Here is an 18,347-nt window from a genome sequence, read left to right as displayed (position 1 = left end):
TTATTGCCATGACTGTACTGGCAGAATCCAAAGATGTGTTGGTGACTGCATCAAAAAGTACATTTAATATAAACCAGCAGCTGCCTGGGACAAAGAGACACAAGCAAATTTTAAAGGTCAGGCAGAATAATCATTGTGTAATGATTATTCATGACTATGATCAGTTAGTGGGGAGATCACTGTCGTAAAGTTTAGAAAGACATTCGATGAGGGCTGTAACCACAGCATGGATCACAGTTGGGCTTGAGAAGCTAGCATGATTTTCTTTTTATTACTTGTATAGTGTGGTATTTTTGACATTTACAGTAATTGAGAGCAGAGAATCATTCAGCCCACTGGCCTTGCTTGGGTAATGTAATATTATTTGCTGATGGCCTGTTAATATGTATAAGCCTCACCATACAGTCCAAATCCCTAATGTTCCAGATAGCTAGCAATAGAAATATAATTTCTTAAATTGAAGATTGTTCTCCACAGAAATAACAGGAGAGAATGGGGGATCCTTTGTAGGATGATGGGGAAGGTAGCACAAGGACAAGTTAAATATTCAGTGAAAGATGGGCATTTTGAAAACTGCCCATTGGAAGTACAATGAGTTTGGATCATTACACTATCTAATATACAGAGAATTTGGGTTGCAAAATGAAACTGATGCATTTTAAGTGAATAATTATCTATTTCTGAATTGGTATTATATTTTAGTACATGAATATTGTACCTTCTTTCCTCAGCTCCTAATGTTCATAAGCATCAATACAACACCAATGCAGTCACAGACATCAATTTAGACAATGTTTGCAAGAAGGGTAATACTCTTCTTTGGGACTTGGTACAAGATGAAGATGCGGTATGTTTACCTTAATAACAACAATTTAGAATTGTTTGAATCTGGTGCTGTTGGTTACTTTTTGTTTGTTTTATAGGTTCATCTCTCAGAAGGATTGATAAATGAAGCTGAGAAACTGCTCTGCTCCCTCGTGTGCTGGTTTACTGACCGACAGATTCGAATGAGATTCATTGAAGGTTGTTTAGAAAATCTAGCAAATGATAGGTAAGGATGAAGTTGAAATAATGTTTCTCAGTGCAAGATAAAGTTGAATTACTGTTGATTCTAAATATGCAGTGAATGCTTGATTCTTAATATGTCCTCACTTTTATGATTGGAAATTAAAACTAGGTAATCAATTATTCACGTGTCACAATTTTAGAATGCAAACTAATTAATAAAAATGACAACTTTGGAAACCCTTTTTGCAAAATGTTTTATTTTATAGGACAAAGAAAGCTTGCTAATACATAATTTACCATCCAAAATTAAATGATTGTTTAAAACTAATAGTGCCTGGATTAATTATCTTTCTTCAGGTCAGTGGTAGTTTCACTTCGTCTTCTGCCTAAACTCTTTGGCACTTTTCAGCAATTTGGGAGCAGTTACGACACACATTGGATAACTATGTAAGTAACCCAAGATTGTCAAATACATTGTAATTTTTCAAGTTAATGGCTGTTCCGTTTACTTACAAATTGCTAATGAAAAAAGACAGCTTTTCATTTCTGTAGCACCTTATTGCATCTCCCAAGTATCTCAGCACTTCACATATTATTGAGAAGCCCAGCAATGGTTTTTATGTAGGCAAAAGAAAATGTAACAGCCATGTTGTAAAGAGCAAGATCCTCCAAACAGCAGTGAAATAAGCAGTGAATCTATTTATTTTTTACTGGGGTTGGTTGAGGGAAGAATGTTAGTAAGAACCGAGTTCCCTGCTGCTGTTCAAATAGTGCTCTGGAACTTTTTGAACCATTGGGACATATGAGTTTTAATGGCTCATCTGAATGATAATGCCTCTGAAAATACAGTACTCCTTCAGTATGGTACTGATGTGCCATCCTATGTGCTTAAGTTCTGGACTTGAACTTGTAACCTACTGACTCACATGTGAGACTGTTACCAAATAAACCAATTTCGTGGTTACAAGTACCCATCCATATAATGAAGTCTCATGTCTAGCATGTGTCCATCACTTCACAGCTTTCAAAAAATCATGTCTGAAAGGATGGCATCGCAGTTGTCACACCTCAAAGCATTGCGTGTATATGGGCAAAAATTAGTGATTGGCTGAAATAAACACTTATTTGTTAAGTTACAAATTAAATATGAGTATATATTCTGTGTGTGTGTTAACTCTGCACCTTTGGAGTTGTAGTTTTCTCCCTGCGCCTGTGCATTAACAATACTCTATGTATAATGAAGAATCAGGTAGACAGTTCACAAGAATTGTGAGATGCAAGTTGTGGGAGGGAGTACAATTCATGATTTTCTGTAATAACAGAAAATGCTGGAAAAATTCAGCAGGTCAGGCAACATCCGTGGACAGAAATTTGAGTTGACGTTTCGGGTCGAACCCTTCAAAACTGGAAAGAAAAGATAGATCGGAGGCAGGGCTGCGATCGGATAAAAGAAACAAAAGAAGTAAAAAAGAGACAATAAAAGGTGTTAGAAGCTAGACGAGATGGTAATAGGCTGAGATTGAGTGTAAAGTGTACTGGCAGGGCAAGGGATAGCTGCCAGGTGTGTGAGCGAAACAAAAGGAAAGGGGGGGGGGGGGGAAAGGAGTGGAAAAATTACAAGAAAAAATTAAATAGGGGCTGAGGTTATGATCTGAAATTGTTGAACTCGATATTGAGTCCGGAAGGCTGCAGAGTGCCTAATCGGAAGATGAGGTGCTGTTCCTCGAGTTTACGTTGAGCTTCCGTGGAACAATGCAAGAGGCCAAGGACGGTGAGGTCCGAGTGGGAATGGAGCGTTGAATTAAAATGACAGGCGACCGGAAGCTCGGGGTCACCCTTACAGACTGAACAGAGGTGTTCCGCAAAGCGGTCACCCAATCTGCGTTTGGTCTCCCCAATGTAGAGGAGACCGCATCGTGAGCAGCGAATACAGTATACTAGATTGCGAGAAGTACAAGTAAATCGCTGTTTCACCTGGAAGGGGTGTTTGGGGCCCTGGACAGTGGGAAGGGGGGAGGTATAGGGGCAGGTGTTACATCTCCTCCGCTTGCACGGGAAGGTGCCAGGCGAAGGGGAAGGGCTGTTTGGGGTGATAGAGGAGTGGACTAGGGTGTCTCGGAGGGAGCGGTCCCTGCCGAATGCTGAACGGGGAGAGGAGGGGAAGATATGTTTGGTGGTGGGATCACTTTGGAGGTAGCGGAAATGCCGGAGGATGATCCGTTGAATGTGGAGGCTGGTGGGGTGAACGGTGAGGACAGCACGGTGGCATAGTGGTTAGCACAGTTGCCTCACAGCGCCAGAGACCCGGGTTCGAATCCGGCCTCGGGTGACTGTCTGTGTGGAGTTTGCACATTCTCCCCGTGTTTGCGTGGGTTTCCTCCGGGTGCTCCGGTTTCCTCCCACAATCCAAAGATGTGCGGGTTAGGTTGATTGGCTATGATAAATTGACCCTTAGTGTTAGGGGGATTAAATGCGTGGGGTTACGGGGATAGGGTGGGATATGTGTTGGTGCAGGGGTTACGGGGATCGGGTGGGATATGTGTCGGTGCAGGCTCGATGGGCCGAAATGGCCTCTATCTGCACTGTGGGGTTTCTGTGATTCTGTGATCTGTGACAAGGGGAACCCTATCGTGGTTCCAGGATTTTCTGTATTTTGTACTGTTTGTCATTAAACAAAAATTCTGAGCTAGCATCTGCGATGAAATGGTGCTTTAGTAAGGTGGCATTGATGTATGCACTAGGACCAGAAGAGGATGTTTGCGGTGCTTTGATGCTGACTTTGGACATAGTAGGTGGAGTCAACCATCGTGGCCTGGGCCTTGACAAAAGCTCCTATTCAGATGTTGCCCACTGCAGTCACGCTAGGGGAGAAAGAACTCCTTGGGCAGTGCGACACCAATAACAGCATTAGCGAGCACAATCCATCTAAGTTAAGAAGAAATGTATTTTATATTTGTATAAATAACTGAGAAAAAGAAAGGTTTTATAATGTAAGTAAATGGGAATAAGCGGTTTTAGGGACGGAAGAACAAAGTTGCTTGCACCTTCGGCAAGTTTTGTGAAGTGTTCGTTAAATCCTATTACAAATACATCTACAAAGCTTGTATCAATCATCCTTGACTACAGTTCCTCCCACCCCGTGGTTGACAGTGGAGGGGATTTCTCCACTGTTCCATTTCCCGCACTTCTGCACTCACCCCTTTTCCCCTCCCTCCCAGAGCCATGATGGGGTTCCCTTTGTCCTCGCCTTCCACCCCACCAGCCTCCACATTCAGTGGATCATCCTCTGTCATTTCCTCCCCTCCAGCGTGATCCCACCACCAAACACAACTTCCCTTCTGCTTTCAATATTCCGAAGGGATCATTCCTTCTGTGACACCCTGGCCCACTCCTCACACACCCTGGCCCACTCCTCACACACCCCTTCCCCTTCCTGCAGCACCTTCCTGTGCAAGCACAGGAGATGCAACACCTGCCATTTTACCTCCTCCCTTCCCACTGTACAGTGCCCCAAACATCCCTTCCAGGTGAAACAGAATTTACTTGTATTTCTTTCAATTTAGTATACTGTATTCACTGCTCACGATGTGGTCTCCACTACATTGGGGAGACCAAACGCAGATTAGGTGACTGCTTTGTGGAACACCTCTATTCACTTTGCAAGCGTGACCCCAAACATCCGGTCACCTGTCATTTTAAATCTCATCTCCGCTCCACTCCCACTCTGACCTCTGCCTCCTACACTATTCCAATGAATCTCAACATAAGCTCAAGGAACAGAACCTCCTCTTTCGATTAGGCACTTTGCAGCCTTCCGGACTCGATCTTGAGTTCAACAATTTCAGATCATAACCTCTACCCAATTTTTTTGGACGGCAGCTGTTGATTATTTCTATTTACACCTCCTCTAGACCCATCTTTTGTTTCTTGTCCCATTACCATCGCCTTTCGCCTTGCACCATCACCCCTTTTGTTGTTGAATCTCTCCTGCCTTCCACCCTATCACAGACCTTCCCTTTTGTTCTTTCCTACCCCCTTTCCCTGCCTCTGCTTGCTTAAAACCTGTTATATCTCTAACTTTTTTCAGTTCTGACAAAAGATCATCGACCTGAAGTGTTAACTCTGTTTCTCTCTCCACTGATGCTGCCTGACCTGCTGAGTGTCTCCAGCATTTTCTGTTTTTATTCCTGTATCTATCAGTATCAGTAGGATATGTAATAATTTTACCTTGAAATGAGATGTTTTTCAGTACAGTAATGGGTGAACTGCTGTCCTGTTTAGGCTGCTGCAGAAATGTAATAAAGATCAAAAAATGCACTCCAGGTCTGGACAATGGGTGTACAATGCCATGAAAGATCTACTTGTAAGTTAATCATATTTTTTTATTTATGTAGGTGGGCAGAAAAGGAACTAAACATGATGAAACTTTTCTTTGACAACCTGATACATTACATTCAGGCAGTTAGAGAGGGAGTGCATAAACATCTATTGTAAGTATATTTGATCACCCTTTTAAAACTTTTTTGAACTTCCAACATGGATTTAGACATCTGGTTAGTTTATACTGTTCGAAACCACTTAAACTGAAATAGTAGACTATATAGATATAATATCCAAAATGTTTTTCATATTTTGAAAAGATGTAAATTGTGCAGTTCATTGTCTTCAGAGACCAACTTTGCATATTGGCACTGAATTTTATAGTTGAAAGTCCGAACCAACAAATGCAAGATAAATTTGAAGCCAAGGCTTAAAATCAAGGAAATATCAAAATAGTTCAGAGTTAAGCACTGAAGGAATAGTGGTAGAGAATAGAAGTAAGTTTTGTTATGTTGAAACTGTTCCACAACCGTTCTGAAGTATATTTAACTTAAATTTTCTGCATAATTTTGTTTAACATTGTGGATAAATTAATTGGAGGGAATTGTACTCTTGAGGGAAAATTACATATAATGGCCCCAAATTTCCTCACTTTTTTTCATACTCTAGGAGCAAAATGATAACGGGGGAATCACTATAGCAGCGGATATTGGGGTGGAATCTGTTTTCTTGGGTTTCTGCCTCGTCTGTGGGCTGGTTGATTTCCCACCCCACCAACAGCAGAGCGCTTTTAAATAGGATGAGAATAACCAAATGATGCACCACTATCTTCCCCCTTGTATGAGTCAATAGGCCCAGGTGATATGAGGAATTTGAGTGAGAACCTGTGCCTTCATAGGCTTAGAGTCACAAAGGAAGCACTAGATGACCTGTGCTAGCTTCTATAGACTGATCTGCAACTTACTTGTGCTGTAAAAATGAGTACTGCTCTCAACTTTTGAGCCACTGTTTCATTCCAGGCTGCAACATGGGACTTCTGTAACATCACCCAGCATTAACCAGGCAACAGATGCCATCTTTAGGAGAGCTGGGGAATTCATCCATTTTGGTATGACTCCAAAGCAGCAAACCAAGAGGGATATTCAGTTCTATCGTGTTGCTGGTTTCCCTAAAATTTAGGAAAATAATAGGGCCAATGTTGCACATTGGCCCTACTGTGAACCCATTCAGTTTCCTGAATTGAAAGGTATTCCACTCCTTAAATGTTCAAATTGTTTGTGACCAGCAGTAACAAAATCTCCATCTCTGCCAGATTTGCAGGGAGTGGTCATTGCCCTTTTATCATGAGGCTATCCAGCCTCTCTGCTCTACTCATCATTGATAAAATTAAATGGAGTGACACTCCATGGAAGAGAGCGTGCCATTCCGCTTTGCTTTGGAGTGGTGACTCTTGTTAGCTGGAACCATATCCTGCAGCCTGAGCATGTGCACTGTGCACAGTTTCCAGGATGCATCAAGAGATGATGGAATGCTTTTTCTGCCAAAACAAAGCTAAAGAATAAATTTTGAAAGTTTTCAAATAGAATTTATATTGAGCTGAGAAGTACAGATAGTCTTTCCTCATCCTCATTTGAGAGTTTTACATTTTTAAAAGATTGAATTTTGAAAGCAATCAAAACCTCCTAATGTCTGATTTATCAACTGCATTATATTGATTAATCAAAAATGTAAATTATGGACACAGGCAGATGGTCTTCCAGGAACCAGTCACAAAACACCACATTTAATGTTTATGGAGATCTATGGAGAGTAAGTTACAAACCAGTGCTCTCAGACCGGGCATGCCTATGCCCTCCCCTTCTCTCTCTCCCCTGATAGGCATTAGAAATCCATCCGTGAGCCAATTATCATGAAGTGTTTGTGTGTATGTGTATATATAGTACAAAAATAGAATTATACTTGAATATTTAAAAATCTTAAAAATGAGAATGAGGTAACTAAGATCAGCATTTTCTTACTAACCTATCAACATTAACTCTACTTCTGCTGGCCATTTCAATATAGGTACAGCCATGGCGCAGAAGTGCAGGTTCGCCTGCAGTTTCTGACGTGTGTTTTTTCAACTCTAGGATCTCCAGACCATTTTAGTAAGTATTTCTTTGCTTCTTTAAGGAAAGTTCTTTTTGACTTATTGGCAATATTATGTGGTGTCGTACTGAGCCACATAGACCAGTAGGTCCTAGAATTGATCACTGATTTATATTGAGTAAGCTCATTTCAGCCAAGATGGTGGGAGCATGGATCTAAGGTGTATGATAAATAAGTCATGCCAGATAAACAAAGCTTGACCTTTGAGGAATGTGGAAACTGGTGGTGGTCTTCACGGAACAATTTTGCAACAAATTGCAAGAGTCTGGATGGACACCAGCGGTGCATGAGATATATAAACAAACTGGCAGTGACATGACTCCTACATCTCTGGTATGACACCTGAATTGTCCTAGCCTAACCATTCTTTTGGCTTAACATTTCAGAGCTGGAGAATGTCATGGCAGATTCTTTGAACTGGCTGAGAGTTCAACTGCATGAATGGGCCTAGAAGTAATCCAGATAACTATTGACTGATGAAATTACCCAATGATTGATGTTCTGCTAATTTTTAAAAATAAATCGCTGCCAAGGTTTGGCAGCACGAGGCTATACATTTGAATTATAGGATTAGTCGTCTTTCCTATACGATCCTGTTATACCTTGTGCTATTTTCATGATTCGGTAAGAAGGGATGACCATCGTTCTGTTGATTCCATACTGGCTGAGGAAAGCTTGGATCTTGGATTAGTTGGAAGTGAACTTTGATTAGGAATTACAATTCGCTATTGGCAGAATCTGTCCCCTAGAATTAAAGGGTAAACGTGACCCAATGCCCAAAGAATCCCCAATTCTCTGTGACTTTTATAGGAGTTAGCCTAACTGAAGATTTCTTCTTTCCATTTTTGCCATTGGGAACCGTATCAATTCTTGTGTCGCACATTATCGAATGTCTTCTAAAAAACCAAATACACCACATCCACCAGTTCCCCCTTATCTATTCTGCTAGATACAACCTCAAAAAACGTCAAAAGATTTTTCAAACACTATTTCCCTTTCATAAATCCGTGTTGACTCTGCCCAATCCTATTATTATTTTCTAAGTGTCCTGTTACCATGTCCTTTAATAATAGATTCTAGCATTTTCCCTACTACCGATGTACGGCTAACTGGTCTGTAGTTCCCCGTTTTCTCCCTCCCTCCTTTCTTAAATAGTGGAGTTACATTTGCTGCCTTCAATCTGCGGGAAACGTTCTAGAATCTATGGAATTTTGGAAAATGACCACCAATGCATCCACTATCTCTATTGCCAATTCTTTCAAAACCCTAGGATGTAGACCATCAGGTCCAGGGGATTTATCAACTTTCAGTCCCATTAATTTCTCCAGTACAGGAAACTTTGATATCCGGCACCGACTGGACCGAGCTGTTGCCGTCCCATCAAAACTGCTGGACAAACCAGCGCTAATGTTAAAACATACGGAAGCTTTTGAGCTCTGTATCTAGCAACAAACCCTGTTGCTTAGCAACAGCTTCTAAACAGTCGGCCGTGGCTTGCAAGCATCTCTGTAGCTAAGCAACAGCTTTAGCTAGACCTTGCAGAGCCTGACTAGTGGGGAAAAAAAGCAACGAAAAGAAAAAAAAACTTACTGAACCGACTCCTGAATTTTGCCGGTGGCTCGAGCATTCCGGACAGTTAACCTCCGGATAAACCAAAGTTTCCTGTACTACTTTTTTACTAATACTAATTTCTTTCAATTGCTCATTCACGCTAGACCCTTGGTTGTCCACTATTTCCGGGAAGTTTTTTGCATCTTCAGTGAAGACAGACACACAGGCTGCGATTTTGCCGGTGCGCAGAGGGTGGGTTTGGAGGCGGGTCATAGGTTAAATTAGTTTTGATTGACGGCGGGTTCCGATCCCGCCTCCAAACAGCTTTCCCAAGTGTCGGGTCCCCGATTTGCAAATGGACCCGACACCTAGCAGCGGGAAGTGGATTAAAGGCAATTACCTGCCTATTAACAGGTACTTGCCAGTCGTTGTCAGCCTATTTTTGGATTTTGACGCTTCTGGCTCTGGTTTCCTGACGTCCGGACACCATGCCAGGTAAGTGTGGTGTGTTGTGAGTCTGCTGCTGTAATGTTTCTGGATTGATGACAGCTGCAGAAGTGGTGTGAAGGATTTACTTTGCCCTATAAACAACTCCCACCAATGTTTTCTGCCCCTTGCTGTTTCTTAGCTCCACCCAAACCAATTCTACTTCTTGATTTTCAGAGCTAAAATCCTTTTCTCTCTCCTGTCTTTATCCCATCCTTTATTATCGGGGCCACCCCTCCTCCTTTTCCATTTTGCTCATCCCTTCTAAAAGTTATGTATCCTGGAATATTTAGTTCCCAACCTTGGCCACTTTGCAACCACATCTCCGTTAGGGCTATCAGATCAAACCTGTTAATTTCTATCTGTGCTATTCATCTATTTTGTTGCACAAATCAGATATAGTGTCTTTAGCTTTGAGACATTTCTCTTTTTCCCTGATGTCACCTGAGTCACTGATGCTTTATTACCTTTGTTACGCTCTGTCCCTTCCTGACCACTTTGTTTATTTTTAACCTCAAAATCTACTCTGCTCTAGAGCCTTGACATTACTCTCGCTGCTTTTAAATTTACTCTTTCCTGAATCCTCCCGCCTCCCCCTTCATTAGTTTAAAGTTCTGTCTACTGCCCTAGTTATTTGGTTCGCCATGACACTGGTCCCAGCATGGTTTAAGTGGAGCCCATTCCAACGGAACAGCTCCCTCTTTCCCCAGTACTGGTGCCAGTGGCCCATGACCCGAAACCGCTTCCTCCCACACCACTCTTTGAGCCACACATTTAAATCTTTAATCTGTTTGTCCCTATGCCAATTTGCACGTGGCTCATGTAACAATCCAGAGATTATTACCTTTGAGATTCTGCTTTTTAATTTGGATCCTAGCTCCTCAAACTCCCTCAGCAGAACCTCATTCGTAGTTCTACCTATGTCGTTGGTTCCTACGTGGTACCATGACAACTGGATCCTCCCCCTCCCAATCCAAGTTCTTCCCCAGCCACGAGGAGATGTCTTTAACCTTCGGAACTCTCGGTCGCGGCTGCGGAGAACAGTATCTATCCCCCTGACTATACTGTCTCCTACCACAACTACATTCTCTTTCACTCCTGCCGCCCCCCCCCCCCCCCCCCCAGCTTGCTTATCCATCCTGCAGGCTTTTCCCTCATCCACACAGACAGCAAAAACTTCATACCTGTTGGACAAGGGCAAAGGCTAAGGCTCCTCCAGCACTGCACGTGGGATCCCCTTACCTGCCTGAGTTGCAGTCATACCCTCCTGTCCCTGACCACTAACCAGACCTGTACCACTAACTAACCTAAGGGGTGTGACTGCCTCCTGGATCAAAGTGTCCAGGTAACTCCCCATCCATGATGCCCCGCAATGTCTGCACCTCAGACTCCAGCTCAAAAACTCTGAACTGAAGTTCCTCAAGATGCAAGCACTTGCTGCAAACATGGTTGTCCGGGATCACTTTGCTCTCCACACACACTCGCATGCTGCAGTTGTGGCACACCGCCTGCACTGCCATCCCTATATGACCTTGATTTATTTAATTACATTTGTAATTAGGTAACTTAGTTTACACTAATGTCCTGACTGCTTACTTGATCTTTGAGGTTGGGGTTAAGACACAATCTTGGGCAGAGTTGAAGGAGCTCTATCTTGCATCTGTATTTGATCAGAAAGTGCTTGATGTTGACACTGGGTGTAAAAGTTCTAACATTTCATACTTCCAGATCCTTGAGTGTTAAAAAAAAAAAAGTACAAATATTCTGAGCAAAGTTGACCATCCATAATCTTTTTATATCAAAGTGCTTTTTGCTTGTTGCTTTTTAAAGCATGCAGTAAATAATTTTTTTTAAGTATCAATATGTACATTGAATATTAACCCCTCCAAAGACACTGATTATTGTGTTATGAAATTGATGCCCATTTTGGATGGTGGTGTACCACTTTACAATAGTTTACTTTCAGACACCATGGCGGTACAAACCTATATTCAACTTGCACTTATCTCTGAAGTGTAGATTTAAAATATGTACCTGAAGTATTTTTCTATTTCCCCGCCCCAAGGGCCCCAACTGTAACATCTCTTATATTTTACCTTAGGGTTAAGTCTTGACCAGGTGGATATCTTGTGGCACTGCCTAGTGGAGGACCCTGAATGCTATGATGATGCATTGCACTGGTTCCTAAATCAGGTTCGCAGTAAAGATCAACATGCTATGGGCATGGAAACATACAAGCATCTTTTTTTAGAAAAGGTTAGTGAAGCTTTGCAGTGAACAGCCGTGGTGTAAACTTTAATACATTTTCATTAGCTCAAATCATTAATTCCTGTCATTGTGCAATTTGGATGATAAAGTTTTATTATTGGGAATGTCATTAAATTGTGCTAGCTCATGTAACAATTTAATAGATAAATTAGAAAATCTTTCATTTGTAAATCAAAATTCAGGCAGGTGACTGCAGGCTTTTCTTTATGTATATAGCTGTGTGTGTATATAATGGATGAAATGCCAATAAAGAGTAAGTAGCTACGTATTATGTAACACATTATGTGATATGTATTATGTAACACATTTTTACCTTATCCATTATAGCTTATAATAGATGCCAGTTTCAATTGTTTTCTCATTCTGTCAAATTATGTATTATATACTTCAGATGCCGCAGTTAAAACCAGAAACTATCAGCATGACTGGTTTAAATCTATTCCAGCATTTATGCAATTTGGCCCGTCTTGCAACCAGTGCTTATGATGGTGGATCCAGTTCAGAGGTGAGAGAAAAGTAAAAATGACACTGGAGAAATTTCTGTGCAAAGCTGATATAAAGCCCAATAAGCATTGGGCAAAGTAATTTGAATGTATAATAGTTACCACTACATTTCCTGTAATCACTTTTACAGGCCTGTAAGTGGTATGTGGTTGCCTCAAATTGTGTATTACATTTTAAATATTTCACTGGAAATTGCCATAGAACAGTTCCACCAGGAAGCTGTGGGAAATATTGACTTGTGATGCTTGAGGCTGACTGAGTTGCTTTTTAGGTTTCACGACAGTACCAACTGAGCTTCTGGCATGTGAACTAACCACAGGAAACTTTGACCACTTTCGCTTTGAAAACCGGAAGCGCCTTTATAGATGATTTTAAGCATCTTGACTGGAATTTTCAACCGTTTGTGGTAGATTTGCTCCTTGATGGTCTGCCAGTGATGTTAATGGGAACAATTTCTTATGATCTAATAAAAATTCTTCAGCAAATACAGAACAAGTTTTCACTCTAAACTGGTGCTTGTTGGTACAGTTTATTTAAAAAAATTAAACAAAATATGTATTTCACACACACTATTGCAATATTAATTGTCCACAGACATTGGCAATTCTATAGCACATCACCCATGAAACTATGGCCTGTATTTTCCGATCCCTATGGGTGTGTACGCACCCGTAGGGGCCTCGCAAGTGCCGGTTTCAGGCATGCGAAGCGCATGCGCTGAAAACCGGCACTTCCGATCTGTCGTCCTCCTGCCCTGGCGAAGGGCCTCTGCGGGCAGAGAGTTCTGTTTTCTGCACAACCTCCGCCCGCTGAAAACCTTGAAAAATCTTACGCCTGGTAAAAGCAGGCGTAAGGCATGCTTTTACCAGCATAAGAGTTTTAAAAAAGTTTAAAAAAAAAAAAAAATTTCACTCATATTTATAATTTTTAAATACTTTTTAAAAAGGGTAATTTTTTTAGCCCTGTACAAAACTTTAATTTTTTTCAAAAAAATTAAACTTTTTAAAATATTTAATTTAATCTAATTTTCAAAATGTTATTTATTTATTTAATGTTTGTGTTTTATGAGTGATCCCCATTCATATTTTTGACAGGTCTAAACTGAAAGACCTGTCAAAAGTGTGCAGGGGGATTCCCTTCTTCCATTAGTCCCCCATGGCCCATAGAGTCATAGAGTTATACAGCACAGAAAGAGGCCCTTCGGCCCATCGTGTCCACGCCGGCCATCAAGCCCTGTCTATTCTAATCCCATTTTCCAGCACTTGGTCTGTAGCCTTGTATGCTATGGTGTTTCAAGTGCTCATCTAAATGCTTCTTGAATGTTGTGAGGGTTCCTGGCTCTACCACCCTTTCAGGCAGTGAGTTCCAGATTCCAACCACCCTCTGGTTGAAAAAGTTTTCCCTCAAATCCCCTCGAAACCTCCTGCCCCTTACCTTGAAACTATGCTCCCTGGTTATTGACCCCTCTACTAAGGGGAAAAGTTCTTTTCTATCTACCCTATCTATGTCCCTCATAATTTTGTACACCTCAATCAGGTCCCCCCTCAGCCTTCTCTGCTCTAAGGAAAACAACCCCAGCCTGTCCAGTCTCTCTTCCTAGCTGAAGCGCTCCAGCCCAGGTAACATCCTGGTGGATCTCCTCTGCACCCTCTCCAATGCAATCACATCCTTCCTATAGTGTGGCGACAAGAACTGCACACAGTATTCCAGCTGTGGCCTAACTAGCGTTTTGTACAGCTTCATAACCTCCCTGCTCTTGCCTTCATTAGCCGAGGCATAGAATATAAGTATCCCATATGCCTTTTTAACCACCTTATCTACCTGTCCTGCTACCTTCAGGGATCTATGTACTTGCACACCAAGGTCCCTCTGATCCTCTGTCCTTCCTAGGGTCCTACCATTCATTGTGTATTCCCTTGCCTTGTTAGTCCTCCCAAAATGCAGCACCTCACACTTTTCAGGGTTAAATTCCATTTGTCACTGTTCTGCCCATCTGACCAACCCGTCTATATCGTCCTGTAGCTTGAGGCTTCCCTCCTCGCTATTTACCACTCCATCAATTTTCGTGTCACCTGCGAACTTACTGATCATACCCCCTACATTCATATCTAAATCATTAATGTACACTACAAACAGCAAAGGACCCAGCACCGATCTCTGCAGCACACCACTGGACACAGGCTTCCAGTCACAAAAACAACCTTCGACCATCACCCTCTGCCTCCTGCCACTAAGCCAATTTTGGATCCAATGTGCCAAATTGTCCTGGATCCCATGGGCTCTTCTCTTCTTGACCAGCCTCCCATGCGGGGCTTTTAAAATTCAATCAAGTTGGTCAGACATGATCTCCCCCTGACAAAGCCATGCTGACTACCGACTCCCACAGCTACCTGGACTACACTTCCTCCCACCCCGCCTCCTGTAAGGACTCTATTCCATTCTCCCAGTTTCTCCGTCTCCGCCGCATCTGCTCCGACGATGCCACCTTCCACACTGGTGCTTCCGACATGTCTTCCTTTTTCCTCAACCGAGGATTCCCCTCTACCGTGGTTGACACGGCCCTCGACCGTGTCCGTTTTGTCTCCCGCACTTCTGCGCTCACCCCTGCCCCTCCCTCCTGGAACCACGATAGGGTTCCCCTTGTCCTCACCCCTCACCCCACCAGCCTCCGCATTCAACGGATCATCCTTCGCCATTTCTGCCACCTCCAAAATGATCCCACCACAAACGCATCTTCCCCTCCCCTTTCAGCATTCCGTAGGGACCACTCCCTCCGAGACACCCTAGTCCACTTCTCTATCACCCCCAGCACCCCTACCCCTTCCCCTTCGCCTGGCACCTTCCCGTGCAAGCGCAGGAGATGTAACACCTGCCCTTATACCTCCCCACTGTCCAGGGCCCCAAACACCCCTTCCAGGTGAAACAGCGATTTACTTGTAGTACTTGCAATCTAGTATACTGTATTCACTGCTCACGATGCGGCCTCCTCTGCATTGGGGAGACCAAACGCAGATTGGGTGACCGCTTTGCGGAACACCTCCGTTCAGTCCGTAAGGGTGACCCCGAGCTTCCGGTCGCCTGTCATTTTAATTCACCGCCCCATTCCCACTCGGACCTCACCGTCCTTGGCCTCTTGCATTGTTCCACGGAAGCTCAACGTAAACTCGAGGACCAGCACCTCATCTTCCGATTAGGCACTTTACAGCCTTCCGGACTCCATATCGAGTTCAACAATTTCAGATCATAACCTCGGCCCCTATTACATTTTTACTTATTTTTCATCCACACCTTTGTTTTGGTTTTGTCCCCCCCCCCCCCTTTTCTTTTTTTTCTCTCTCCCACATGGCAGCTGCCTCCCATTCTGCCAGCGCATTTCACACCTAATCTAGAGCTGTCTTTTGTCTCCACTAGTCCTATCACCATCTTGTCTCATTTTGAATACCTCTTAATGTCTCTTCTCTTTTGTTCTCTCCCAGCCCGGCCTCTTAATCTATTTCATTCCCTGTGCCTCTTTAATCTTGATAAAGGGTTTTGACCTGAAATGTTGACTCTAATTTCTCTCCACGGATGTTGCCTGGCCTGCTGAGTTTTTCCAGCATTTTCTGTTATACTGTACCAGTTGTTGAGTACTATGTAATTGTGACCTGAAGATTACTTGGAAAACCATAATGCTGTGTCTCTGGTAGTTACAAGACGGTCCAATAAATTTCAGGCCTTTTTACTGCATCAAACCAGCATGGAATCTAATGTTGGTAGGACAGAACCGTGGTGGTGAATGGTTCTTTTTCAGACTGGAGGGAAGTATACAATGGTGTTCCCCAGAAGTCGGTATTGGGACCACTGCTCTTTTTTGCTGTGTATTAATGACCTTGACTTGGGTGTACAGGACATAATTTCAAAGTTTGCAGATGACACTAAATTCGGAAATGTAGTAAACAATGAGGAGGATAGTAGCAGACTTCAGGAGGACATAGACTGGTAAAATGGGCAGACACATGGCAGATGAAATTTAACGCAGAGAAGTGTGAAGTGATGCATTTTGGAAGGAAGAATGAGGAGCTGCAATATAAACTAAATGGCACAATTTAAAGGGGATGCCCGACAGAAACCTGGGGGTTCAAATTGATAAGGCTGTTAAAGCATACGGGATCCTGGACTTTATAAATAGAGACACAGTACAAAAGCAAGGAAGTTATGCTAAACCTTTATATATCACTAGTTAGGCCTCCGCTAAGTGCTGTGTCCAATTCTGAGCGGCTTACTTTAGGAAGGATGTTCAGTTCTTTGAGAGGATGCAGAGGAGATTTACTAGAATGGTACCAGGAATGAGGGACATCAGTTATGTGGAGAGACTAGAGAAGCTGGGATTGTTCTCTTTTTAGAGCAGAGAAGGTTAAGGGGTGATTTAATAGAGGTGTTCAGTAACCAGAGGACATAGATTTAAGATAATTGGTGGTGGAAGCACATTTAATAACTTTCAAAAGGGAAATGGGTATATACTGAAAAGGAAAAAGTACAGGTCTATGGGGAAAGAGCAAGGGAGTGGAACTAATTGGATAGTTCTTTCAAAGAACAGACGCAATGGGCCAAATGAGTATAGAGATTTAACTCTAAATTCCTTTTTGAATGCCAGTGATGTTGACAATTAGCTATTCCCATTTTGCCACAGCCACATTCTTCAGAGAAAGACTGGCATACTAAGTGAGTCTTAATGTATGTTGGAAGAGACTCGCAGAAGTAATACTTAGAGATTTTGAGCATTATCCATCAGTCCCAGGATCTACTTTCCCATTCCATATAAATAGTGTGTTATTTTGGATGTGATCAGTTGCTTTCCCTGAAATGCAAGAACACACACTGAAATAGGTCAACATGGCAAAATAATTTTAACCGATTAAAAATATGTGCAGAACTTTAGGGATGATCGAGAGACATCTCTGAGCATTTAGTTGGCCGTGGACATAGTTGGGCGACTGCACAGTCTATGGTGGGTCCTTTTATATTTGAAGAGTGAATATACCTGATGAGGCATCTCTCAATTTGCATGCTTCACATACACTACAGTTGTAAATAGTATTTCTGTGATGAGAGTAGATCTTTCTAATGCTACATTAAGGATAGATTTGCCAGAGCTTATGAAATGGACAGTTTGTTCGTTATGCAACTTGTGCCATTACTTTCTTTACCTTTACTTGAAACAGAGACTTTTTCAAATAGCAACTGGAGTGTATCCCATTGATATGAAATGGGAAGAAAACCTTATGGAAGGATAAGGGGTCAATTTGCCCAATCCACTGCAGTTTCTTGGGCTAAGCTCAAAAATGTTGGCGTTCAGAATACTTGTAATGATGTCATGTTTAACAGTCTTCCATTATTTACTAAGCATTATTGTAGTTTAAATCTTCTAAAACTCTGGCAGATCTATCCTTATTGCAGCGTTGGGTCTTTCTTCTTCCATGGAGCTATTACAGTTCTAATGTATATGGAGCAGGCAAATTAAGAGATAGCTGATTGGGTATATTGGGCCAGAAATTCGGGTCCCCACGGGTGAGTACGCGCTGGGTACTCACGCGTAGGGCCAACGAAAGTGCTGGTTTCGTGCATGCACTGCGCATGCGTGGGAAACCGGAACTTCCGTTCCCTTGAAAAAAGGGGTTCACAGATCGCAGCACGTGCGCCTGGAACTTCCGTATTTTGTACAGGTTTCTCCGGGAGGGTAAGACTCTAGCAGCTACGCTTTTAAAAAGCAGTTGCAAGGCCTGCTTTTAACAAGGTAAGTGATGAATTAAGTAAAATTATAACATTTTTTCCACAAGTTTATTATTTTTAAATACTTTAAAGAAAGGGAAGTTTATTTTAGCCCCGTTAAAAACTGTAATTTTTTCAAAAATTTAAATTATTGTTTAAAATAGTTATTTTATGTAATTTATAGTTATTTTAAAAATGTGATATGTTTTTAAAAACATATTTGAAGTTTTAGTTATGTTTTGGGGCCGATCTCTATGAATAGAGATTCCCTGCTACGATTGGCTCTCCATGGCCCACGTGATCCCAGGGGACGC

General features: G+C 42.2%; 1 protein-coding gene across 5 annotated transcripts in view; it reads left to right on the top strand.

Moving 5' to 3' along the window:
- Window positions 1-18,347, top strand: part of usp34 (ubiquitin specific peptidase 34) — a 277,821-nt gene that overhangs the window by 91,478 nt on the left and 167,996 nt on the right. For all 5 annotated transcript variants that reach the window (XM_085981444.1, XM_085981442.1, XM_085981443.1 and 2 more), the window contains exons 16-22: window positions 732-847; window positions 924-1,051; window positions 1,366-1,455; window positions 5,403-5,498; window positions 7,393-7,475; window positions 11,615-11,769; window positions 12,173-12,286. In XM_085981444.1, the coding sequence (XP_085837570.1) occupies window positions 732-847; window positions 924-1,051; window positions 1,366-1,455; window positions 5,403-5,498; window positions 7,393-7,475; window positions 11,615-11,769; window positions 12,173-12,286 (782 nt within the window). The remainder of the gene's footprint in view (window positions 1-731; window positions 848-923; window positions 1,052-1,365; window positions 1,456-5,402; window positions 5,499-7,392; window positions 7,476-11,614; window positions 11,770-12,172; window positions 12,287-18,347) is intronic.

The sequence above is a fragment of the Somniosus microcephalus genome, chromosome 3 (genome assembly GCF_052327205.1).
Source record: "Somniosus microcephalus isolate GS21.2 chromosome 3, FLI_Smic_1.0, whole genome shotgun sequence".
NCBI classification, from domain to species: domain Eukaryota; kingdom Metazoa; phylum Chordata; class Chondrichthyes; order Squaliformes; family Somniosidae; genus Somniosus; species Somniosus microcephalus.
The sequence above is the reverse complement of the archived record's forward strand: the minus strand, read 5'-3'. Positions and strand labels throughout refer to the sequence as shown.